This window comes from Mytilus edulis, chromosome 4, assembly GCF_963676685.1.
Source record: "Mytilus edulis chromosome 4, xbMytEdul2.2, whole genome shotgun sequence".
Lineage (NCBI taxonomy): Eukaryota > Metazoa > Mollusca > Bivalvia > Mytilida > Mytilidae > Mytilus > Mytilus edulis.
In genome coordinates this window covers 15,960,470-15,988,432 of record NC_092347.1, presented here as the reverse complement: position 1 = coordinate 15,988,432, position 27,963 = coordinate 15,960,470, and the positions used below count along the sequence as shown (strand labels likewise).

The following is a 27,963-nucleotide window of genomic DNA, read 5'->3' as shown; positions in this document are numbered from 1 at the left end:
TCCTTCTACAAAAAATGTATTAATCATCCAAAACAGGAAAGTAAATAAAATGTAGATGTATAATACTTCTGTTAAAACCTCTGTTGTAAAGACTTTTTACAGGTATTGATAAAACTTAAATTTTATTTAGTTTTAATATAATAACTAGTATTTTTCTACAAGAATGCCATCTAGTAGCCAACATCCCAAGCTATATACTGGAGAAATGTGTGATGTAATTTGTTATTTCTTTAAATTTAAGAAACATTTAAAGGATGGGCAAACAGATGCAGGAAGTATGAGCCTGACTTTATAAACTCCATTTAGGACCTAGTATAGCAAAAGGCGCAAATATGGTTGAAACTTGATTTTCTAGACAGTTAAGCAGAAGAGATGTCTCTTTAAACCCAAACAACACTATAAGCATACAGAAAACTGTTGTATAACAAATACCAAATATCAGTCTAAAATTGATTGCATCATTTACATTTGCAAAGACAAATGTACATCTTATATTTATAAACTAGACCAATTGTTTACCATTATGTAATATATGTTATACTGTATATGTTTTTTTTTGCAATAGCTTGTACATATGCCTTTTTACAAATAAACTCATTCTTTAATTCATTTCCCTAAAGACAAAAGCACTGATTGATAGAAGCAAGAAATCAAGATTGACAAACAGTGTTAAACTTTTGTATCCCAGCTACACTACACATATGTAGATGTCTAAAATGATGTATTGAAAATATGACTCCACAAATGACCGTTAAGAATGAAATTTAGAAACATTCAACTTTTCCTAACAATCAAAGAGGAATAACCCTTCATTATTTTCCTGACATGCCTACCTACACAAATACTGTCAATTACTTATTTAATAGAAATTAAATAATACTATGAAAAAAGGTAATACAGATTAGTTAAAGGAGTTGAAGGTTTTAAATGAGACAGCAACCCAGTAGATTAAATAACGAAAAGACTACAAGGTTACCATTATGCTAACTAATTCAAAACTTTTCAAATCCAAGAAGAACTACCAGTTAAGCATCAAAAAGGTAATTTAAGGTTTCTACATGTTTGTTCCAAAACACCATGTTTCTGTTTGTAAAAGCCAATTTAAAACCAACTTTACTAATAATGCACTAACAATGGTGAGTTTTAAGTATTGTAGTAACAATATTGTACTTAAATCAGTGATTAACATTTACAGGGTGAAAAAGTTATCAAAGATATATAATTTATCATTGAACAGGCAAGTCTAGCTTACCAAGCATTTATGGTATTACACAGAAAATAAATGACATAGAGCTATCCCAAGCTGTTAAAAAGTGAAGATAAAACTTATAGACATCATTAAATCAATATATTCAATATACTGATCATGATAAATGGTTAATACAATAGGTTGTATCTCAAGTATCAGATCCGTTTTCTATAGCTTATATTGAAGTGTGACTTTTAAAGGTTTTAATTTATATTATGTGTATACATGCTATGTATGGGCCTGTCCTAAGTCAGGAACAGCGTCTAGTTGTCTTTAGTTTTATCTGATTTTTTGCTGTCAAGTAGGGACTTGGTATAGGATCTTCAATGGTCATTATTATTTTTTCAATTTTTGTGGACTATAGAAAATTTTGAGCCTTACCTAGTAAAAGTTGCATGTGGTTGAAGTCAGCAAACATTAGTTGACTTTTTGATTATTTTTTTTTCAGAGCTCTCAATTTTTTTTTTTAAGTCTGGTGAAAAATTAGACCACAAAGAATATAAATCTGGCGGTCCTAGTACAATTTAGGCTATCAATTATTACTATGAGGGTTCCGTAAGTGGCCTGTTGGATTAATTTCTGTCCCTAAGCAACAACCCCAAATTTTCAAGAGGCAGTCAATTTTTCAGCCATGCAGCAAACAATTTACACTTTTACTTCAAGTATTTATGTGCAAAGTTAATATCTTTTGTGCTGAAGGTAACTAAAATTTTGGTCAAATATAAACAAACATGACACAAGATGTGGTAAAGGACAAGGTACGATAAGGCCATCCCCCCCCCCCGATTTTTACACTTTCTAAATTTTGCTTTGGAAAGCTACTAATCACGTTAAAATTTGAAGTTTGTTTGGATGAACTTCAAAACCATTAATTTAAAAAAATGGGTGAGGTTAGGGGGGTAAAAGGGCATCACAAATGCAAAAAGAAGGAAAAACAGCGATTTTTGAACATTGTTTCTTAAAATGTAATAGTGTGCACCTGGTCCAAGGACACAGTTATCGTCCTTCGGTTTTGGTTGTCCACGAATATAGTCCCTAGTGTAAACAGTGTATAACTTGCATGTTTTATTTGATACACTTTTTCAATTAATTTCTTGATATTAAATGCATGAAATATTAAGTAGGGGGATGTAATTACATGTTACAAAAATTTGGGTGCTGAATCTTTATGTTAAGTAGTGATTTGGTCCAGTTCAAAAAGGTCAAGTTTTATCACGTCTGAAGCTGTCAAACTGAATTTTACACCCCCTTAACACAGAATTGTCAATATTTTGAGTTAGAGCAGGTAGAAGTTTCTATACTTTTGATATTATTTGTCTCACTGGTAGTACACTACACTGTAAAAATCTTTTTTAGAAAGAGCAGGTGCGATTTTTTTAATTTGAAATTATTGTCTAAAAGAAATGCACTACAAAATAACTGTTCTCGGGCCACCTACACGACCCAGAAAAAAATATGGCGATTTAGACAGCAAAAAAAGTTCTCATGACATTGGAATAAAAAAATTCCTGGGTCACGTTGGCGCAGACACTAAAAAAATAACAATTTGTTGAAAAATCACCTGTAAAATCAATAATAATTACAATATTTGAATAATAACAGAAAGTTAACCCCCTCACCTCACCCAGTTGCAAAAATTAGTGGTTTTGAAGTTCATCATAACATACTTCAAACATCAGGGAATGTTTTAACATAAAAAGTAGCTTTCCAAAACAGAATTTGAAAAATGAGAAAATAGAGGGCCAAAAACAGGCCTTTATTATCATACCTTATCCTTTTCCAATGAAACAACACTCTACCAATGTGAATGTATCTACCAAAACCAAAGAACATTAGGTGTTGACACATACAGGTCATTGTATGGTTATACATTTGTACCTTTTAAACTCTTATCTGGTCAATAAATTAGGGTTCATTGCTGTTTATTTTTCTATAGTTTATTATAGGATTAACCTAATCTGACTAACATCTAAAACAGAAGATATTTTCAAATAAAGATTGAAGGACAAATTTCAAACCATCTCAATCACACAATTCAGTCAAATTATCTTCAGTTTTCACACATCTCTAAACAGTTATTTTTCCAGATTAATCTAAATTAAATATAGCCAAAATGCCATTAAAAAATATGTTTATTACATTCCATTTGTTTGAAAGAACTATACATATATACATTCAAAAGAGATATGTATTGTTGTTTACCCCCACCCCACCACCAAGAGAAAAAGAAGCAAAAACCTCTATTGAGTATTTTCATCCAACTATTATGCCTGATCAAAACTGATCCATTGAGATCTTCAACCTGATTGTGGATACAATATTTAAAACATATACTTACTCACACACTTTCTAAATGTTGTTTTTAAAATTTAAAATTTTTGTCTTAGTGTTGATCAGGGTTGTAGTGATTTCAAAGTATTTTTGTCCCTCATTTGAGACGTACATTTACACCATTGAAAAATATACTACTTTGAAAGATCCAATTCTTATCATGTCAATATTTTTTATTTCCTTGTATCTTTAATTTTACGAATCGTTTTCCAGTCAACTACTTGAACTAACCAAATATAAGCTTTTCACAAAACATATTATTAAAATAAATCTAATAACCAACTCAAATGATGCATCTTCTCTTTCAAAAACAAATGTTTACCTGTTTACGGAATCTGGCAATAAAAGCCTTTGTAACAGTTTCCACTGGCCCTGGTGTACTTGGCCGAAATATAGAATCCATGGGTACCCTAGCACGTCTACCCGTACCTATTGTATGGTAGGGTCTTAAAGTTGACTTCCAGCTCAACAAATCAGCCATTTCTAATCCCTGCGATCACATTATTTTATAAACAGCTTATCCTTGTGAGAGGTTTTCATTAGATTGATTAGTAAGGTACTAAGCAGTAACAACTTTAACACCATCATTTTCTGTCACAGAATTCATGCAGTAAACATTAAAATGTTGTCCACAATTTAAAAGTTCAATGAAGTTATACAGCATATGACACTATCAATGTCACTATAAATCAACACATTCAATAGATGCTGACTCCACCTTTCTGCATAGACCACAAAACAAAAGTTACTGATCAACGATAACCTCCGAAATACGCCACCTAAGACTTCTTTCCAAAGTCAGAACCCTTATTACATTACTGATGCCTATCAAAGATACCCATGTTTACAAATCCAATATTGATTAAAATCATAAGAGATTATACAATTATAAAGTTTTTAAACTATTATAGATTGCTTGGTTATTTGCCAACACTGTACAGAACTGTAGTTGTAGTACTACTGAATGTATATATACTAACATAGAACGGATTATTAATGTTTACTGTACCAACAAAACTTACCAATATTTAATTGAATTTGTTCAAACAACAAATTGACACAAGACTTAACACTTTCGTTGATAAACAGTGCAATGAATACAAGATTGGGCAATAATTTAAACATTCACAGGGGAGCGCAGACGTGTTATAAAAACTTCAATGAAATGCTGGGTACTTGATACCCATATCTATACATAACATGTACATAAAGTAGTTAGAGATAGAACAAATACCTTTGTAAGATTTGAGTAGGGGGAATTCTGTCAGACAATATTTTGATTAAAGACTTGGAATCATCCTTCTTTATGTCATAAATCATGTGTCAGGTATATTTAGACATGTCTTGGCACCAGTTTTATAATAATTGGCTAATGTTATTGCAAGGCATATCTCTTGTTATTATATTTACACAAACGTAATTCAAAAGTTTATTGCAGAAAGTCAACAGATTTCAGAATATTATTATAAAAGTTCCTTTTTAAAATAGAAATTAGATTACACTTTTTCTATTTTCTCATTATAAATCTTGGTAGTTTTAATTTGATTCTTACATGGTAATACATTTATAATATTCTGAAGTACCAATATCATATTATTCAAATACCAAATATCTATTTAACAAAAGTGTAGGGATAATTTACAGATTGTGGTTTTTAACTTAATATCCATGGAGAAAAAGAAGTTGCACAACTATTAGTGGGGATATAAATATATATTCAATAGTCCCAAGTACTTGCTACTTTCTTTAATGTTATATCAGACAGATTGGTGATAGTTTCTTATCATAAGTAAATTTTCATTCAACAAATCACGACCCTCAGAATAATCAAGGTTATATATATCTATTGTCATGTGAATGAGGATGTCAGAATTATTTTTGGATCTATTCATTGACTTTTTATTTCATTGGCCCTTAAAAGTCAGAAAACAGAAACTACATGTATGTATTGTACGAAAATTGTTAACTTTTAAAAAAATAACTTTTTTAACAAATACAATTGTTTGAAAAGAAATTCTGATGCCAATATATTAAGGTACACATATATGCATGGGCGCATTACATTTGCGCGCATTTTGGGATTAAAATGTTTTACGTTTGCGCGCAGCTTTTGATTACATTTGCGCGCATTCATTTTACGGGTAAATTCAGGTAAAAATTTAAATTAAATTACAATTGACTATATATATTTTTCATTTTCATAATAAACATGACTATCAATTATTAATTTTGAAAATATTTCTTAATTCAAATTGTAATTTGTTCATATAAAATTGTAAAACAAATTTTAAAGTGAGCATTATAAACTCCGTAGTATAGCTTAAGACATACATGTAACTTCATTGCGAATGTTTCAGAATAAAAAGTGTTTCAATGAATAGTGATCGTTTTTAAAATTAGTAAATAATTTAAGTTATTTTTTTATAAAGTTACACCAAGGCACAAACATGGAGTTTCAGCACGTAACAACATGTGAAGTAATGAATTTATCAATTATACCTTTACCTTTTTTAAGATTAGCTATGTTTAAGCATTTTAACAATTTTATCTGTATAGATTTCTAGGATTTAGTGCTTGTGCAAAATAAAACGGAATTATCTTGCTCGAAATACCACTTCCACCTCATCGTTGGTGAGCAGGGTAAATAATTGAACAAATTATAAATAAATAAGTATTATTACCTGTATTTTACCTGGGTTTACTTGTCAAAAAAATGCTTGCAATTGTAATCAAAAGCTGCGCGCAAACGTAATGATTTTTGCGCGCAAACATAATGCACCGATATGCATGTACAATGTATCATGAGGATGTTTTTTTATATGTTACAAAGCTAAATCATTGTTGAAGACTGTAAGGTCACATGATATCTCACAAAACTTATTCATTGTTAACAAGTGTGATGTGATCACATTTAGATGTTTATTTTTCTGTTGGTTGCAGTATCATTGATAAATATATTATATCAATTATATACCAGTACATGATTTATAAATACATGTATAAAATGTAAAAAACAAAAAAAACAAACCTTTTTGTATCTTGCCATTAGTAATTCTATAATAAACTAAATGCATATCCCTAATTCCAAAATAAATTTTCTAGATCAAATAAGAACCACTTGATCAATATGCAGTGTAAAAATGGTGACAAAAGGATAAGGTTTGATCAATTCCTTATTAAAATATCTTAATTGAGCAGAGATTATGGAAATTTCTATTTACATGTAAATTCTATTATAAAGAGCTAATTTGAGAATCACCAATCTACAATAATCCCTTTATCAGGTACTATAAAAAGAAGATAATTAATGATAATATCCAACCATTTTAAACTTCATTGTAAACTCACTGAAAATAAATTAAAAAGATTACTATATATTGTATATATTGTGACACTAATTTTCATTATTTTTTAAAGGTTAATTTGGAGATTAATCATTTGAACCAAGAAAGATGTCTGGGTATAATAGTTTTTACAATTCTATTCATAGATTGAAATATGTAATAAATTTCCTGACAAAACTAAAACTTGTGTTAAAAACTTTCATATTATCAGAAAGCCTTAAGCTGGCAACAAACTATAAGCAAATAAAAAAATATGCCTATGACAATTCTGATTATACTGACACCAAATTAATAAAATCCAAATAGAAATGACACAATCATTTTTTGAAGGGAAACACATAAATAATAAAGCAAAAAAATGTGAGTGATGATCAATACTTGTACATCACATGTATCAATTTCAGTGTTTGAAAATGTTAACGCAGTCGACAAAACAATGTTTATAATCAGAATACCATGATTTTATGATCTTGCAAAGAAAGATAACTCTATTCAATATTCATGTCTCTGGAAAGAATATGTATTACTTCCCATAGATTAAAAAATTCTAACTCAAGTTTACAGAACCAAATGTAACTTACAAATTTCCTTTCTTAAATCACATATATCAATTTCAGTGTTTGAAAATGTTAACGCAGTCGACAAAACAATGTTTATAATCAGAATACCATGATTTTATGATCTTGCAAAGAAAGATAACTCTATTCAATATTCATGTCTCTGGAAAGAATATGTATTACTTCCCATAGATTAAAAAATTCTAACTCAAGTTTACAGAACCAAATGTAACTTACAAATTTCCTTTCTTAAATATGCTTTAAAAATTAAATAGAATGAAGTATTTTCAATAACCTATCAAACCCCAACAAGGGAAACCAATGCATGTTAACAATGATAATAAGAATGCATGCATGTCCAAAACTAAGTGAAAAACATATAAATTCTTGATGCATAATTTGTGTATAAACTTTACATATTTTTGTAGCCTAGCTGTCTTGTCTGGTATACTGTATACTAGTGACTACAAAGCCTCAGTAATTGGCTAACGTGCATGTTTTTGCAAACCTACCTTAAAAGACTGAATCAATTTGGTTGTACGTCTCTGACTATAGAACCTACGTAACTGAGCAGGAGATATTTGTCTTTTACGTGGTATAGGAGTCACAAGGTTCATAGCCTCAAATAATGCTGTGCGTAACTCCACAGGCCTTTCTTCAAGCTCATCTTCTGGTTCATCAAGACTCGCCTTTCTCCTTAATACAACTTTATCATTTGACCCTGACCCCCCATTTTCCTCATCATCACTGTCCACATAAAACATTTTAAAAATTTACACTCATAAGCAGTTTGAATTAAAATATTCCTTCACAATGAAAACAATGAAACCGTTGTGAACATGTAAAATTAACAGTCTTAACAGTTTTTATCCATGTATGGTATTTGTGAGTACAGTTATATCCTGTATTGTTCAGGAAATCGTCGTTGTAAGAAAAAGGAAATTTGTAAATTAATAAGTAGCTACTACTTATAAACACCAACTCTTTACTAGAAAATCAAAACAAACCATTTATTTATATATCAAACTTGTACAGAAGACTGTACTTACATCAACAAGTACGTGGGAATTTTTTTTTTCTTTCTTTAAATTATTTATGGATTTTCTCACAGAAAAACCTCAATATAAGTTTAAGACGTAAGATATAAATTTCTGAGCACTTGTTGGTTGATTACATATACATCGTACTTGGTCATTTGTACTTATCATTGTACTTGGTCATTTGTACTTATCATTGTACTTATCCATTTGTACTTATCATTGTACTTGGTCATTTGTACATATCATTGTACTTGGTCATTTGTACTGATCATCGTACTTGGTCATTTGTACTTATCCATTTGTACTTATCATTGTACTTGGTCATTTGTACATATCATTGTACTTGGTCATTTGTACTGATCATCGTACTTGGTCATTTGTACTTATCATCGTACTTGGTCATTTGTACTTACCATCGTACTTGGTCATTTAATTGTACTTATATCATTGTACTTGGTCATTTGTACTGATCATAGTACTTGGTCATTTGTACTGATCATAGTACTTGGTCATTTGTACTGATCATCATACTTGGTCATTTGTACTGATCATAGTACTTGGTCATTTGTACTTATCATTGTACTTGGTCATTTGTACATATCATTGTACTTGGTCATTTGTACTGATCATCGTACTTGGTCATTTAACTGTACTTATATCATTGTACTGATCATAGTACTTGGCCATTTGTACTGATCATAGTACTTGGTCATTTGTACTGATCATAGTACTTGGTCATTTGTACTGATCATCATACTTGGTCATTTGTACTGATCATCATACTTGGTCATTTGTACTGATCATAGTACTTGGTCATTTGTACTTATCATTGTACTTGGTCATTTGTTTCTAATGTCTCTGTCATTTAATCTATGGTTAAAAATTGTCTACTTGTAACTTAATTGATCATATGTGCCTAATATTGCCAGCCTTAGTCATGTTAGTCAAAGAATAAGTAATCAATCAATAATGTAAGTTCTCCCTTTAATATTAAAAAAAAAGAAAGAAAGTAACTCTTTATAAATTTACCTTCATCAAGAACACACGAACCAAATAATTTGAAAGCTAAGGATGTGTAACTTCTTGAATAGAGATACTATACAATGTACATGATCAAGAGTCTCTAAATAAAATAGCCAGATCCAAGTCAATTTTGCCTGATGGGATTTGAAACCTTGATATAAAATTTTATCAACAGAGTATTAAGAAAGGTATGCTATTAATCATGTTAGTATATATGGAAGCACTGATTACTAAAGGTGAGACATAACAAGTTGCCCATGTTCTTAAGATGTATACTACATGTTTTTGTGTTTTGGTGTTACTTCAGAGTATCTACGTGACACATCTACATATCTGCTTTTGTTGTTCCTTCGGAGTATCTACATGATACATCTACATTTTTTGTACATACCTGCTTTTGCTGTTTTGGTGTTCCTTCTGAGTATCTCCGTGACACATCTACAGGTGATGATATTCTAAAGGCCTGGTCCTGTTCAAATCTCTCTATCAGACTACACATCCCACTCGTCTCTGCTGCAGGAATATCATCAAAACTATCATCACGATGAAAGGTTGGAGGAGCTGACGGAGATCGTAACTGTGAAAATGGCGGGGGTAAGAAAGCTCTTGGACTTAATCTGTCATCATCAACATCTCCATTGTCAATTTTGCTGTTGTTTGGACAGGAGCCATAACTCTGGTCAGGCAGGTGTTTACTGAACGCAGAGGTTGATGATTTTTGAAGATCAGGTTGTGAAAACGACCTTTGAAAGTCACTAACATTTGAACTGTTTGACTCCTGATCACTGCTGATGGTTGAACCACTTCGTTGTCTTTGTTGTATCAGTCTTCTCATACTAGCTCTCAGATTTTCTGCACTATTTTGTCTTTCTAATCCATCAGTAGAATTATACTTTGGTCCATGATCAGGCAATGCTCTGGGATTTATTTTTCGCTTGTTCCTGCCCCAGTCTTCACTTAGAGTTGACTGGTTCAATCTATTGCTTGCTTCCCCATGCATAGAGACAGATTTCTGAACATTACGACAGGGAGTTGGTATAGTATGATTATCAGGTGAACAATGGTGAACAGAATTGTTAATTGTAGCGTGCCATCCATTCTGACTCGGTGGGTCAGGTGGTGGTGGCATATTCACAACCAATACACGTTCAGAACCAGGTTCTTCTTTACCAAAACCTAGTCCACTATCACTATTGCTGCTATTACTAGCAGTACGCTGTGGGGCTCTTGAAGGGTCAGTAAAAGCCTGAGACAGAGCTAATTCATTGTCATTAGACACTCCTGGTCTATCTTTATACAAATTACTGATGCATAGAATAACAGGCGTAGCAGATTTAGGAAATTCTGCACAATGATGTCTATCTGGTGTGGGTGTACATGTTATACCAAACGACTTTGCTTTTTGTGCATGAATGTTATGTGATTTGATTTCAGGATCAACCATGAATACATGACAGGATCCACTAGAAACAGATTCATCCTGACTTCCAGCTTCACTTCCAGTTTCGTCACTGTTAGAACAATGTAATGTGACAATCCCAAAGAATCGTTTGTCATCAGGAGTAACACCACTGAATGCTATCCTATCAACTGGATAATGGGCTACAGTTGTTCCCATACAGTTAGTTAACTTGACACCATCTGCTGAAACTTCCATTAATACTAAAGTATGAATTTTTTGTTCAACTCTCAATCTACGTACTGCATTTCGTATTGACTGAATGCGAATATGTGGCTTGTCAGCATCACTTGGCATTTCTAATGACCCAATGTAACCAACTACAACCCGTGTATCATGAAAACTCTGATTCAATAAACTCTCTTCATCATCACCCTCATCATCGTCCATAACAATGAAGGCATTATTAGCTGAAGTATTTGCAACTGATGTTTTTAATAAAGACGATATACTGTTATTTGCATATGATTTTTTGGCATTTGCCATACCATTTAAATTTTGATCAACACTACCATAATGGTTTTTAGATCCCATAAAAGCCATTTGTCTTGATGAGTGAGCACTCTGGGTTGTACTCTTCACGATAGCTTGTTTAGCCTGAGGTCTCTGCATGACTGGAGTGACATGTAATGATCGAGACTGAGATGCTGAACGTCTTTCTACAGGCAAAGGGCCTGCAAACTGATGAAGATCTTTGGAAGAATGAGTCACAGTATTTTCAGCGCCTACAGGTGTATGAAGACGTGCTCTTGACCTAGATATGGCACCTTTGGTATCAGCTGGTTTGGCAAAGTGTGTTTCTTTGTGTCTATGTTCCTGAGAATTATGTTTCTCTCTTTGGTTGCACTCCCCTAAAACTCTTTCACCATGTTTTGATCCATGTCTTTGACGGATTCTGTTTGGATATCTAGCTTTTGTCCTATGATGATATTCTTCATCAGATGAATCTGAACTATTGTAACTTTCAGCCACCTGTAAGAGAAGAGTACCTGTACTGGTTCCTACCATGCGTACAACATCATCATGGGGAGCTTTGGCTATGTTTAAATTATTAACAGCTACCAGATAATTGCCAGCTTTTAACCCAGCGTATTCAGCAGGACTGTCTTTAACAATGTTGCTTAAAACACACGGATGCTGACCAGAAATTGTAAATCCGTATCCACTTTTACTCCTTGTAACTTCTACCACTCTAAGGCCATGTATTGGTCGTTTTTTACGACGTTTAGGATGTCCTCCACTTGACCCTTGCTGACTTTGTTGAGGATACATAATGATCTCTAAAAAGATAAAAGTAATGAGTAAGATCTTGTAAACATGTACATTGATGTTAATAATAATCTTTATTTTAACGCTTGTAAACTTTTTCTCTTCATTCAAAAAATAATAATGTGTCAATGATCAAATAGTTACCACCAACATTTGACAGCATAGATGTAGGTACCCTGACAAGAGAGGTATATCTGACTTTTATGGATTTTCTTTATTAAAGTCACACAAATATGCCTTCTAAAATCCTATATCTAGAAACCACAAAGTTATAAATTATATCTAGTTGTAGAAACTATTGATATAATGTATAAATCCATGATGGCTTGAGATATATAGCATTACCAGCATAAACAGCCCAACATCCCTGTATATTGGTATGAAAGTTACATGACTGTATGGTATATGTATTCTGATTTTAACAAATAGCATTGCTATAGCTAGTATTCATGAAAAATGTCAGAAGTGATCATTATATTATGATTACAAGAATTAGTTTATTGCATGAAAAACAAGAGTGCACACGCTGAAATGTCTCGCCTTCTATACTAATCATTGATATTATGTTGATAGTCCTAAGTATAAATTAAAGCTAAGCTTTATTACAACTGTCACATAAACTTAACATTAACCAAGATAACTAAACAAAGACCAATGAACCTTGAAAAAGAGGTCCAGGTCAGATGAACCATGCCAGGCAGACAGGTACAGCTAACAATGCTTCTATACAACATATATAGTTGACACATTACTTATAGTTTAAGAAAAATAGACCAAAACACAAAAACTTAACACTGTGCAATGAAGTGTGAAAATGAGGTCACGGTTAAATAAAACCTGCTTGACTGACATATAGATCATAATATATTTCCATACACCAAATATAGTTGACCTATGGCATATAGCATTAGATAAAAAGACCAAAACTCAAAAACTTAACTTTGACCACTGAACCATGAAAATGAGGTCAAGGTCACATGACATCTGCCCACTAGACATGTACACTTAACAATCATTCCATACAACAAATATAGTAGACCTATTGCATATGGTATGAGAAAAACAGACCAAAACACAAAAATTTAACTATAACCACTGAACCATGAAAATGAGGTCAAGGTCAGATGACACCTGCCAGTTGGACATGTACACCTTAGTCTTTCCATACACCGAATATACTAGACCTATTGCTTATAGTATCTGAGATATGGACTTGACCACCAAAACTTAACCTTGTTCACTGATCCATGAAATGAGGTCGAGGTCAAGTGAAAACTGTCTGACAGACACAAGGACCTTGCAAGGTACGCACATATCAAATATAGTTATCCTATTACTTATAATAAGAGAGAATTCAACATTACAAAAAATTTGAACTTTTTTTTCAAGTGGTCACTGAACCATGAAAATGAGGTCAGGGACATTGGACATGTGACTGACGGAAACTTAGTAACATGAAGCATCTATATACAAAGTATGAAGCATCCAGGTCTTCCACCTTCTAAAATATATAGCTTTTAAGAAGTGAGCTAACGCCGCCGCCGCCGGATCACTATCCCTATGTCGAGCTTTCTGCAACAAAAGTTGCAGGCTGGACAAAAAAATCAAGGTTGCAAGCTTTGGTATAAATTAGTTTACTGATAGAACTTCTTCTAATCTCCATTAGTTTCTTTTAAAATACAGACTGAGCAGGTATTTAAAACAATAATTGTATTTTTATCATACTAATATAAGGGAGATAACCATAACAAACACTTAATATCCTTGTCAACTGACATATTTTTTGCACTAACTACAAATCATGTACAAAAATCATGTACAAAATAAATGTACATATACATGTAAATGTATGTATAAATAATATATATGATGTGAAATGCAATACAAATAATTACTTATAATGTATATTTATATCACACTAGTCTATAATTCTTTTGAGTACAAGCATTTATATATGTTCTCAGATAAAATTGACAATTTGACAGAAAAGTGCTTTTCAAGTAAATTCCTCAATAATGCACTCTACATGTAACAACATAATGAATGGATACATGTACAAATATATCATCTTATTTATAGTGTCTAACACAGGTATTTATACACCACAAAGCAACATATGCATGTTCAAAGCTGGTTTAACATAAAACTGTTACATTATACATGAACTTGGATTACTTGCATCCATAATTTTTATCTAAGTTTTGACTATTGACAGCACTGTGCTACACATTGGCATTTTATAAAGATATACATAACCTGATAACTATCTACAGATCTTTTATCACAAGGCACACTGGAGTGGGCAAATTTATATATTCAGTAATGGAAACCCGTGAGCATGAAGAACACAGTTCTAATGCCCTTTGTGCTGCCCATACTTTATCTGTCAATAGACAAAAACCTCAAATTTCTTTATTTTTTTTATACATGTATCTTGGCCTGACTATATGTGATATGGGCTTTGCTCAATGTTGAAGGCTCTACAGTGACCTATAGTTGTTAATTTCTGTGTCATATGGTGTCTTGTGAAGATTTAAATTTGTATCATTGTGAATTGGCAATCACACCACATCTTCTTTTATTATATTGAGAGGAAATGCAATGCAATTTCAGATGTGTCCATATCTGAGATGGAAATAAAATACATTATGGCATAGTGACTTATTTGTAGATTTTGTTTTTAAAAGCTTAGTGTGAGCATTAGAGTATTTCATTACATTAGCAAAAAAAAATGTTTCATAAAGAATAGTACAACATGTACATGTATGTATGCATCGTATATTACAACAATCTTTAAGTTCCTTGATAACAATCAATATATGTGCATCTTAGTCAAATTATATTTGGTTGATTTGCACATAATATAGCTGCATGTCTTGCACCTTTATAATACTATGGAAGTAAAATGTTAGTATAATACTTCCATGATAATACCAACGTTTATATAAAATGTAGATCCAACTATACCTTGCCAGTAAAAACATATGTTTCCTTATTACAAAATATACCTCACCATATGATAAGGTAAAATGTACCTAAATCTATACTTGAATTCTAATCAACATTATTAACATTACCATAAACAAATTTCCTTTACAAATTTATTCAAAAATTCAAAAATAAACCCTTCTTTCAATTTATCTACATACATGTACCTGGACTGAATATTTACTTCCATGGATCGAGAAATATTCATATTGATTGGTTATAATGACCAGCCTTGTATACAAAGTCAGAGACCCACTATTCCTTTACTTAGATTCAATACATGTCTTCAAGCTTTTTCTACAATTCCTTTTAAAGATGTCCTTATATAATACAACCTAAACATTTAAACTTGGCCCCAAGCAAATATAATTGTACAAACTACCATCAACTAAAATTTATCATCGTTAGACATAATTACTGCACATTCAATTTAACATGCAAAAGTACAAAGGAACATTTATAACTTACATGTACATGAATCCCTTAAACTGTTTCCTGTTTTCTGTCCAGTTAAACTTTTTTAAAGATTTAAAATCGAATAATAAGACACTTACATATTGAGCTTATTCAAAACAATGAGTACAACATATGTTCAATTTAATTCTTCAATAAAAAAAATTATTTTTTGATAAAACGTAAACAACGAACCTGCCAAAATTTATTTCAGACAGAATGAGGGAGCGCTACCTACACTGACCTAACAGTAGATTCAAAGTAATCCCTATTACTCAATACTTAAATCTAAAATATGAAATTCAATACAAAAATTATTACATCATAGATAATCAATGGCATGTAAACAATTTTCAATTGAACAACTATTTCACAAGATATATACATATTTTCTGTATAAAAGAACCCTTACCTGACTGACAGAATCATGTTTATCCCTTGATACCAATTTACTCAAGATGGAATATCACAAACAGTCTTTAAGATGTAAGGTTGAAACAAGGTGTCAATTAAATCTTGTGTATGTTTAAATCTTGAATACTCCTTGTTATATTGATAGTATATATCAACTGTAGATCAGAGTCCCCAGTATTTTTCAAATGTAAACAAACAAACAAATAAGGTATACAATTGTCTCCTGTCTTCAGCAATAAACCATCTATACAAACAAATAAATAAGTACATGTACTAATGTCCCAAGGTTTTATGATCCAACACTAAACATCCTCACCAGGGGGAGAAAAACAAGATCAATGACAAAGAGAACTGACCATTCATAAAATATGTCCACTCATGCGTGTAATAACAATGCATAGACATCTGATTAAATATTGATATGTTTGTTAATTTGATATGAAATGTGACAATTTAATCTCAGGTACTTTCCTTTAAATAAGTCTGATAAAATCTTTTCTGTATTTATTTTGTTACTTTTTTTTATTTATCCTATATATAGTAATAGAGAACCTTTAATATCAATTGATTAAGCATTACAAAATTTATTTTTATAATCATTACATGGAAAATATCTTTGTAATAATATACCTATATGAAATTATTAAATACATTATATGTACCTGACACAATAATTGGTTTGTAAACCAGTTCTATATAAAACCTTTGAAAACTTAGAATTATTACAAAATTCTTGGACATGTTTAAATTTTGACCATTTAATACCAGATAGATATATAGTTCTTTGAGAAAATATGAGCCCTTTTGTACAAACAAATATATTATAACTTATATTGATCCCTCATAAAACATGTAAAAGGGATATTTATAACATTACGGGGTTGTCCCCAAACTGATTATGACTTGGATGGAGAATTGTCTCATTGTCAGTCACACATACATGTACAGACCAGATTTAATTATTTCTTGGTGAACCATGGTGAACAGGGGAAAAATACTTCAGAAATTAAAGAAATGTCAAAGTACAAGTGATAAATCAAGCTTTTATATTGTCAAAACCTACTATTTTATGTTAACAAAAAAAAATTATAATCGCTCGCCTTTACTTTTCAAGCTTCGCCTCAAAAATTTGCAAATTAAATATTTTATTAAAATTTTCAAATCGCTCGCTCGCCCCAAATTTTGGAGTCCAAAAATGAGTAGAACAAGAAATTAAAATGGTGTGACCTGAAAAGATAATGTTAAAACCGATGTGTTAAAATTTTGGTAAAACTACAAAATCACAGTTTGTGACAAAACTGATCAAAACTTTGAATTTGCTACATACATGTAAATAAATAATTGAAAAATCACTTATTTCAGTAATTCCCCTGACTGTATATACTTACCAAGCATTCAATCTAATGCCATACTCAAGCACTAAAAATGTTTAGACAGTCCGAGTCAACATGGTCAAGCACAAAACCCTAGCTATTGTGGTATCAAAGAAATTTTAATGGAGTTGTAATTGTAGATAATACAGCCAGGGAATAATCATGATAATGTCATCTCTATCAAATGTCATTTTTGGTGGCTGTTATAGCTTACAAATGCACTATGCAGTAGTTGGCACCAAAATCTTATCCAACTACTAGAACAATGTAGTATGAAATTAACAAATTTTCCTTCATTTTTCTAAGGTATCCTAACAAAGTTTTGCAAATACTTACTACATAATGTACTAGTCTGATTAATATTTTACTTGGCCATCAGACTAGTAGCTTAGGGCGCAAACTGACTATATATATATATGCAGTATGGTTTTTTTTTTTATCTTTATTGAAGGCTGTATGGTGACCTATAGTTGTTCACTTCTTCATCATTTGGTCTCTGATTGAATGTTGTATCATTGGCAATTATTTCACATCTTCTGATATTTTTATATATATCTAGACTTAGAGCATTTGTAGAGTGGGGGTACAAATGTATAATATATACTGATCAGGAATATTTTTTATAATTTACTTACAAGTTATATTATTCCATATAATTAATCCAGAAAAAAACTTTTCTGCAACATCTTCTTACTTCTGTGTCTTTTACTGCTAGGCTATAACTTGAAATTATAAATTTTTATAAAAGTTATTCCAATTGTATAATCAGCAAGTCAAAATATATTCCAAAAGATCATGTTGACCAAGATTGTCCCCATACATTGTCATACATCATATATGTACCACTGTGGTAGGCAGGTATAAATAAGGGAGCAAGATATGTATGTATATCTCATTTAAATATATATGCAATCAGTTAAATAATTGAATTACTTGTACCATGTGTACTAAATGTACCATTTACTTCCAAGACTATGTTCATATCAATACTAATGTATTAGTGTAGGCTAATCCTTTCTTGACATGCAATTAAGGGCATCCGATACAGTTTCAAGGGAGTTAACTCTTGGCGTGACGTTAAGCGTTCGAATTCCTGCAAAACGTCACTTTTTGCGGGACGTAATGCGTGTAATGTTCCGTAATAAGAAACGTAATGTGGAATTTTTATGCTCCAATTTCTTCTCCAATTTCTGTTTCTTTCTCCCGCATGCTAATTTCTACGCCATTAATATTAGTGCATTCGATTCTAACAGGATAACAGTCTAATAACATTATAAGAAATAAAACAAATTACTGTTTCTTTGAGATCTTCAACAAAATATCGTATAGTGAGCAATCTCAAGACGACTGACCCTTTTGTTGCATGTCAATTTTCATTTTTATTATCATTCATCATCCATGATTGACATTTTATTACATCACAAGAAACCAATGATATTTTAAAACTAATACGGAAAATGTAGGTAAACGCCGCTAATATAAACAATGACACAACTTTTATAAAAGAACAAAGCTCTTATTTCTTCAACGTTGCACGTATTTTATCTAACAAAAGGCAATAGCCAACAATATGTTTATACATCCGTAAATATTTTGACGGGACATATTATGGTATACAAATGCCCGCGACGGTCCGTCTGTCCGTCGTAAACATGGTACAGCATATTATTCAAAATCATAAGACGACGGGCGTATCATGCGCTCGTAGCGCAACTGTTAATTTTGGTTTTTTTAAATATTTTTTATAAATATATTAGAGAAATGACGGAATGACAGTAAATACAATGCAATTTCCAATATAATCAATATTTCCGAATGGCATAACTCTTTTAAAGAATAGTTGATATGCAGTGATTTTCGAGCATGTCTATACGATATCAGTTTTACAGAAAGTTAACAAGAATTGTACACTTGAAAAATGTGATTAACCAGAAGGACCGGAAGGACAGACAGAGGAATGGACGTGCGATATTTTATGTACGCGTTATACGGTGAAAAAAATAATTTATGTGCTACAATTTATGTACAAAAAAAGAAGTTCCGTTTGCAGGATAATAATGCAGGGGTTAAAAAAAATTGTTACAACTTACTAGCCCAGGACTTATTGGCAGCAGGATTTTACTAGCCCTGTTGGAAGAACTGCTAGTCCATCAAAACTGACCTGCTAGCCCTAGTATGCCTTAAAAATCAAGAGTTTGATGCATAATATAAAATGGGTGTCCTTTGTTTTGAAGGAGACATTATACACTGTATTTAATCATTTTTGTTGATCTGTTATTCATTATTTTGGTGCTTAACCTAACTTAGTTGTTCCCACATTCAAAGCAGACTTTTTATTGGCGTGCTTAGGGCAACTAACGGCAATATTCACAGAGCATTGTCTGTTTTTTTCCATCAGCAACAGCCAACCTTGCCAGAGGAATCAATGTGTCACAGTTCTGCCAACTTTTCAGGAAGTGAATGATTGTGTGTTTATTTGGCCAAATTGTAAAGATCAAAGAGAAAAAAAAAACAAGAGATCAAAGGAAAATGCCGCCAAATAAGCATGAACATGTGTGAGTCTCGCACTAAAGACTTGACAGGACAGCGGCTTTTTCTTGTCGTATTTACCATTTTTGGGGGATAAAATTTCATCCTGGTTACTCCCTTCATCTACCGTTTTTCGTTTTGAAACTGACGAAGTCCCTGGGGTTCCCGTACTAAAATATTAAGAAATATTTTGTTGCATGGTTTCGTGCTCAAGAGCTGTGCAACAAGACAGATCATGACCAATCAATACATCATACCCCCAAATACCGTTAATTGAAAATGTTCTATACCCCAAGCCATGGTATGAGAAATCGATATTTAAATTACGAGAATTGCAATCAACACATGATACCAGGCCACCCAGACATAACAGAGTTATTTGTTCTATTTTTAAAATATGTACAACAGGACCTGTACAAACCAGTTCAAATTCTTGAAATCCCGGATGACTTAATTGAATCGAAATCGCTAACTTAGAATAGTGATGAAGGGATTTTTCACTTTCTATTTTGGAAACGCCAAGAATTTTTTGTTTCTAGTCAGTCGGGCATATCGGATTACACATTTTAATTGCCCGAGGCGTAAATGATCTAGTCCCGGGCGTCAGGCTAGTGGATTTTTTAACCCCTGTAATGAGTTCACACGTAATTCGAATTAATTCGATTCGCATTACATGCAACTAATTCGAATTAGTTTAATTCGCATTCAAAATGTTTTACGTACTAACGTAAATTCTAATTCGCGTTTAATTTGATTTACTGTCCAAACAACGTTAACTTTTAATTCGTATCAACAAAACCGGATTTCTTAGTGATTAAAACGTTAATAAAAGGATTTAAAGGATTATTTGTAATGAAACAGCAGCCCACCAAACAAAAGAAAATAAATCTAGAGGTCAACATACGGTATGAAATAATATACGAGTGTGTACAGTAAATGTACCTGTATGCATGTCAAGTTCTAAATTGCCGAGTATTTAATTTTAAAAGCCGTAAAAATTATCAACAGTCCGTAATAACTTTTCTTGAGATGTTTATTTCTCACTTAGACCACAAACAGAGAGAGGGATTTGTTATTCACATGATTTTATTTCCGGAAACAATATTACCAATTTATAGATAGTAATTTACACATCTTACAAGCAATATTTATACATCTGAAAAATGTCTCCGGTCATTTACAGAGATAACGTCGAAATTGTCTGCCAACGACGTCGTGCACTTTAGCGCTAACGTTGAGGTTGCAAAGGGGGGACGCAATTTTTAGGATAAATCGTGTTTATCATGGAATCAAGCACGGTGACCTATATTTTTTATTTGGGATTTGGAGAAAGAATGACAAAATGCAATTTATGCAGAAAAATCATAAAAATGACATTTTCAGAAACAGTTTATTTTTATTTTTTTAGGTTTAAAAAAATACCACTTTGAGCATCTGGTCCGCAATGACAAGCAAGGCTTGAATAATTGTATAGTTATTCATGTAGTGATTTATTTTTTTCCTTTTTGTCACTTATCACAGCTTCAGATTGAACCCGATCTTAATAATTTACGACGAAACATATCTGCTCCAAATTTTTTTTAACATTGCCTAATTTTTTTTACAAAATTGCACAAATCCCCAATTTTTAGCCTCAATTTTCTCGAAAACAAGCACGGTGACCTATGTTTTATTTTGTGTTTTATTTTATATCTCGCCAAGGCCTACAACATATTACAAATTTATAAAAATGACATTTAATCGAGAAACTGTATCGGATGCCCTTAATGTTCAAAATAAGAAAATAAGCACAAACAACCAGATGAATTTTCTCTTTCTTTTAAAAGATTGAAGCAAACTGAACCCCTTTCAGCTTGCTTCATTGCACATGAAACATGCATATACAAATGTATGTTAACTGTGAACACTAGTCGCAAATATCAGACCTGATGATCATGTACATGATGTACATGTAATATGTACCATGCAGGTACATGTAAGTGCTTCTAAAAATAGTTTAAGCCACATGTACCTAGACATTTTTCTCGATCCCATTTTAATCTTATTTGCTCTCATAGCTAAAGCTTTTTAAAGGCAATCAAGCAAACTAAGGTACATGTATATGTAGTTAAGAAGTCATGGAAAGGGGGGCAAGGGATTATTACTTAGCATTGTCACAACACCTGAAAATAGAGATACATGTAATTTGATGTTCATCTTATTTTTTTTATACTGTTCAATTTGTACCTCTTGTCAGAAAAAAACAGTTCAAAATCTAGCAATAATAAAAAAGATTTTTTTTATATCAAAAAGGAAAAGAAAATTGTTACATCAATCAAAATTCAATTTAAAAAAAACTCTGTTATCATGTTTATGAAATTCAGTGTTTCTCATTAAAAAGTTATATAAATTTAACACAGTTAAGCTTGGACATGGTATGATCAATGATGATATTCGCAGACTGAGAGTTGAGTAATTTTAATTAATAAATTGAAACAATGCATATATATATACATTAAACAAGTAGATCTAAGTATGTTAATGCGCATTGAATGTGTAGCTTTTCTTTTTGGGATCAATATTCCTCTGTCAGCTGTACATGTGCCATTCATGCTTCCATATAGTCATAATCATAAGAACTGGATTTCAGTCATAGCTGGGCCAGTTCTGATCAGTAGTTTGTACAAATACTTCCATGGTGAATGAAGAAAAATTTGTTGCCCAAGTCGCATGCATATATGGTAGCTTGAGCCCTGAGTTGACTAGCAGTGATAACTTAACAGTGTATAGAATGCACAAGATTAATGTACATGTGTGTGCTATACTATTCATAAATGTAAGAACTTTCTGTAGAGAAATTATACTGGCAAATGTTTACCCAAATATTGATTTACATGTACAGTTACATGTAAATCAGGGTTCACCTCAGAATGAAAATCAAGGGTGTGCAGGGTAAGGTCATCAATTCTGAGATGGGAAGTAATTTGACATGTACATGTATGAAGAAATTATATATATATTTATTTTTATTAGTAAGATAAAAATATTTGTACACATGACAATGCATGATGTATTTACTGTCTATGTATACTAGGTTGAGGTGGCTGCTTCGAATGTGTATAAAGAGTAGCTCATTACAATACTCAGCGCAGCCATATGGGATCCCTATGCACAAGAAAATATTGACAAAATAGAGCGGGTACAAAGAAGAGCAGCTCGCTATATTTTCAACGACTACAGTAAGGAATCAAGTGTCACAAGCATGATAAGCAAGCTTAACTGGATACCTCTCTACCAATGAAGAGTGAATATCAGATTATGCCTATTTTACAAAATTGTAAATGGACTAGTAGCAGTTCCAACAGATACTTATAATTACCTCATTCGACTAAATAGAACATCAAGACACTACAATACATGTACCATGGCATACACCATCTTCAGCCGAAGACATGATTACTACAAATTCTCATTCTTTCCAAGAACAGTATTAAATAGCCTGGAATAAATTACCGGAATCGACAGTGAAAGCTCCCACTATCAAAGCTTTCAAGACACTGGTTAACTAGATGATGGAATGATTTTATCCTGCACCAACTGTACAGCATGGGTAAACGGACAGAAAGTCACAGGACAAAAAGTCACAGGACATAAAGTCACAAATTTGATAGGACAAAAAGTCACAAATAATTTGGTGACAATTGTTTGAATATATAAGAGAAATATTTTGAAACATTTACTTTTTAATACATATATTCATATTAAAGTTTAGCATGTTTAGGAAATGTGTCATTCAGGGCCGTAACTACCTATGAGGCAGGGGAGGCCCCCTGAATTTTCTACACTAGAATTTTTTTTTAAGTAATAAAATGAAATATTGACAAGATGTACAAGAAGAACTTGAATTTGTATTATAAACCACACACGTTTACAGTTTTAACAGTTATCATGATACGTGATATATCTGTCATTTTCCGGAATTTTTTATCGAAAGTGAACCATTTCAGTATTTGATTTAGGCAAGGATTTGTATAGTAAGATTTGATTTAGGCAAGGATTTGTATAGTAAGATTTGATTTAGGCAAGGATTTGTATAGTAAGATTTGATTTAGGCAAGGATTTGTATAGTCTTACTATACAAATCCTTGATTTGAGTATTTTCGTGTGGTCATCCATCTGATTTTAGTATTTCCTATGTCGCATATGAAACTTTGCTTTCAACAATTTGAAATAAAACTTAACTAATCACATTTATTTGGGGGCTCAATTAAGCAGGGGAAGTTCTTTCCCTTTGTATTGTGAATCTTTTATGATATCGGAAATACGTTACCGGCTGAATCAGCTTTTTGATATTTTTTTTTAACGTGTCTAGTCGGACAGTACGTCTCCCAATCATACGAGAACATTATGGTCAATGCCTTAGTAGTTTTGAAACACTCCCATTCGTTGTAGTTCTAAACATGTCTTTTCAGCTTTCAACAATATTGAAATTCAAGGTCCTCGATAAAAAAAGATATCTTGCGTTCTATTATCTTGCTTTATATGGTTTTTTTTAACTTATCAGTTTGATTTCTAACAAAAATATTTTTAAATACTGATAATAAATGTTTGCAAAAAATTGCTTCCAGGTTCAAGCATTACTGATGAGTCTTATTTAAAGGAAGGAAATTGAAGGAAAACGGGTAATTTTAGACATTTTATTGAGAGAGAAAAAATCGGTGATCACAATGTATTTAATGTTAATAATTATAGTTCAAAGTACGGACTTCAAGACGGAGCTTTGTCTCACCCCGAACAGCAATCTCAGTTTGTTTTTGCATAAAAATTGCTTCTAGGTTCAAGCAATACTGATGAATTTTAAAGTAAGAAAATCGAAGGAAAACAGGTCATTTTTAGCCATTTGACTGAGGGGAAAAAATCGGCGTGGGGGGGGGGGGCTGTGCCTCAATCGGCGTCCCCAAAACCCTGCCTCCCCTGAATTCGAACACTAGTTACGGCCCTGTCATTATACTTGAAAAATCAAGATTTATTTAATTTTAATCAGGCAAAAGATACATTTCTTGGAACCATGAAGCCATTTAAGTGCCAAACCACTTTGACATTTTGTTTTATTAACAATTATTTGATCATCTTTGATATTTTTTTGATAAATTTTGTTAACAAAGTTGGTTTATATACACTAGTTCAAGAAAAATACAAAAATATTTTTGTAGAAATAAGCGGTTTTTATTCAAAGAAAATAATCAGAAAAAATGAATTGTGACTTTTTGTCCTGTGACTTTTTGTCTGTGACTTTTTGTCCTGTGACTTTCTGTCCTACATTCGCAGCATGCACCGTATTTTCTTTTCTGATCTTTGATCTTTTATTGTAAATAGACATTACCAACACCTACGTAACGCACAAGTATTGAGTACTCATTATTGAGTAACGCACAAGTATTGAGTACTCATTATTGAGTTTAACTACTAGGCTCCAACTACTATAAAAGAAGAAGAAGGAAGGGTGATCCAGTTTTTAATTGTTCATGGAAAAAAAATGCTGTATTTGTTTTGCAGGATGGAATTTGGTTTGAGGGTGTGTGCATGTTCCGTGGCTGCCTGAGTGATTGTATTATAATTAGTCAGTCTGTTTTTTGATTACTATAAGTTGATATGTGATTTTGTAAAACATAAGAGCAGTGCCAAGAAAAAGAATTAAACGATTTGGGGGCGAATTTACATGTATTGGGGCGAAACGACCCGATAAACAGTGCACTAAACATTTTTGTCTAGTGAACAAAAATTATTTGTTTCATAAAGCAACTATTCCTACTTTGAATACGAACAAAGAAAAGCATTAACTAAACTTGGAGACAAGTTGAATTTAAATTGGCATATACTGGTAGGCCTGGCATTGTTTTTTTTTACTCGAATAAATTTTACTTCGGGCACCTGCCAGGTACCATTTTCAATTTTATATTATTTGATGGGTTTAAAGCAATTCGGGATTTTTAAACTGCCACATACAGAGTTAAAAAAATATCTAAAGAAATACCTTCTTCAATTACACATTTACGTTATCATGTTCATGTAATTAAAACTTTTTATGATTCCATCGATGTTTGTTGTTGTTCTTCCAAAATGGTCGACTGTAAGGTCACGTGAACCGCAGCCGTAATCCCATTGGGTGATTCAAATTGCCGCAAAATATTTAAATTCAAATTACACTATAAACATGATAAAGTAATTTTAATTTGAGACCATTTTAATTCTTATTTGTAAATATATGCAGTTGTTTCCTAACATTTTCTTACAACCCAGCACATATGAATTATTATTTATCTTTTAAAATTTTATGATGACAATCCTATGAATTAATTATGATATCTATCATTTAGTGATCATTATAACCAAATTCAGTCATCTGTATATAATTAATTGTTTCCTTGTGTTTTAAGGTTTAAGTCATGGCAAAATATTCAATTAGTTGATTGTGGCCATTATCCGGTAGAAGTAGAAGAAGGTGTACATAGTTGCTAAAACTATACCCTTTGGGTAGTGCTCCACAATTTAAAATGGAGAAATATACACGAAACTGAACTGATTATTGACAAGAAACGTGATTATATTTTTCTTTACAAAAAAATATCACAATTTTGAAACTAGACGTTTATTTACAAAAATTAGAATTAGTGACCATAATTTGCTCATTGAGAAGGGCAGATATCTAAAAATACCTCGAGACAATAGAACATGTCCAACTTGTAAAACCTTAGAAGATGAAAATCACTTTCTCCTCCACTGTCAAATTAATAATGTTTTACGTATAAAACTTTTTAATGACATGGCAATATAGATAATCCTATGTTTCCAAATCTATCTGATACTGAAAAACTAGTAGTCCTACTAAATCCTTCTAATATAAACCAAGTGAAAAAACAGGTTCCTTTATAAAACAGTCTTAATTTAGAGCTGAGGACAGGGGACTCTTAGTTACTTTTACTTGTATATATATAGATATGTGTGTGTTTAACTCAGTTATTTTATTGTTGCTGTTACTTTTGTTTATGTCACAAGTTATAATGTTACTTATATGACAAATAAAGATTATTATTATATCTCGTTCTTTGAAAAAAACTTAAACTGTTCCACAAAGAAAAAGAAAAGAAAAAACCACCAGTCAGCAAGAACTTTGGTTTTGTTAGATCCAATCAGAAGTCTCATCGAGTATATTTGTACTGATTTTGAAAAATTCCCTGCTTTTAATTTGAGTCAAGTTTATTTAAGAATTGAATGCTTCTTTTTGTAACTTCATAATGGCTGTAAAAGCGTTGACTGAAGCACATTTCGTATATATATGCGCTTCATTCTAAACTGTGCGCACGGTCAACGCTTTTAATACAACCCTAGTATGAAGTTACAAAAAAGAAACATCCAATACTTACTAATTACATTTTTTAGCTGAGTTCAAGAAAACAGGAATTTTATCATTTTTTTTTAATTTAATTCACCTGTGCACATTTTTGTGGGACCTCGTGTTATCATGAATCTGTAATCTGTAATATACAGTGGCGGATCCAGGGGGGGTGGGGGTTCCGAGGGTTGGAACCCCCCTTTTTTTTGGTCCGAGCATATAGTTGGAACCCCCCCCCCCCCTTTACTCTGGGTTGGGAACCCCCCTTTTTAAAATGGCTGGATCCGCCACTGATATACATTCTGCCAATGTAGCGGCACACCTCTTCCGAGTAGTGGAGTTCACAACATGAATAAAAATATCTTCCACCAATATCACTATACACTATTTACATTGTACATCATATTCTTGACGATAAAATTGGGCTTAATGTCAATATAGGCAGCATCAACTCATTAAATACTTTAAAATCTAAAATATTTATCTAAAGATATCACTGTTTAAGAGTAGACAACCAATCGTCACTTAGGATTCATATAACATGTATAATGTTATTATCTAC

General features: G+C 32.0%; 1 protein-coding gene across 4 annotated transcripts in view; it reads right to left on the bottom strand.

Annotated features, from left to right (window-relative positions):
* The window catches only part of LOC139519080 (regulator of G-protein signaling 12-like), a 50,024-nt gene extending 23,851 nt beyond the window's left edge, over window positions 1–26,173 (bottom strand). The window contains exons 1-3 of one of the 4 annotated variants that reach the window (XM_071310871.1): window positions 26,043–26,173; window positions 18,136–18,222; window positions 9,936–12,283 (exon numbers count right to left, since the gene is read on the bottom strand). In XM_071310871.1, coding sequence (XP_071166972.1) covers window positions 9,936–12,275 — 2,340 coding nt within the window. In that variant the 5' untranslated portion in view covers window positions 12,276–12,283; window positions 18,136–18,222; window positions 26,043–26,173. Of the gene's footprint in view, window positions 1–9,935; window positions 12,284–16,125; window positions 16,514–18,135; window positions 18,223–26,042 lie in introns of those variants that run through there. The other 3 variants (XM_071310868.1, XM_071310870.1, XM_071310869.1) reach the window with 3 other exon arrangements.
* Between the last annotated feature and the right edge of the window lie 1,790 nt (window positions 26,174–27,963).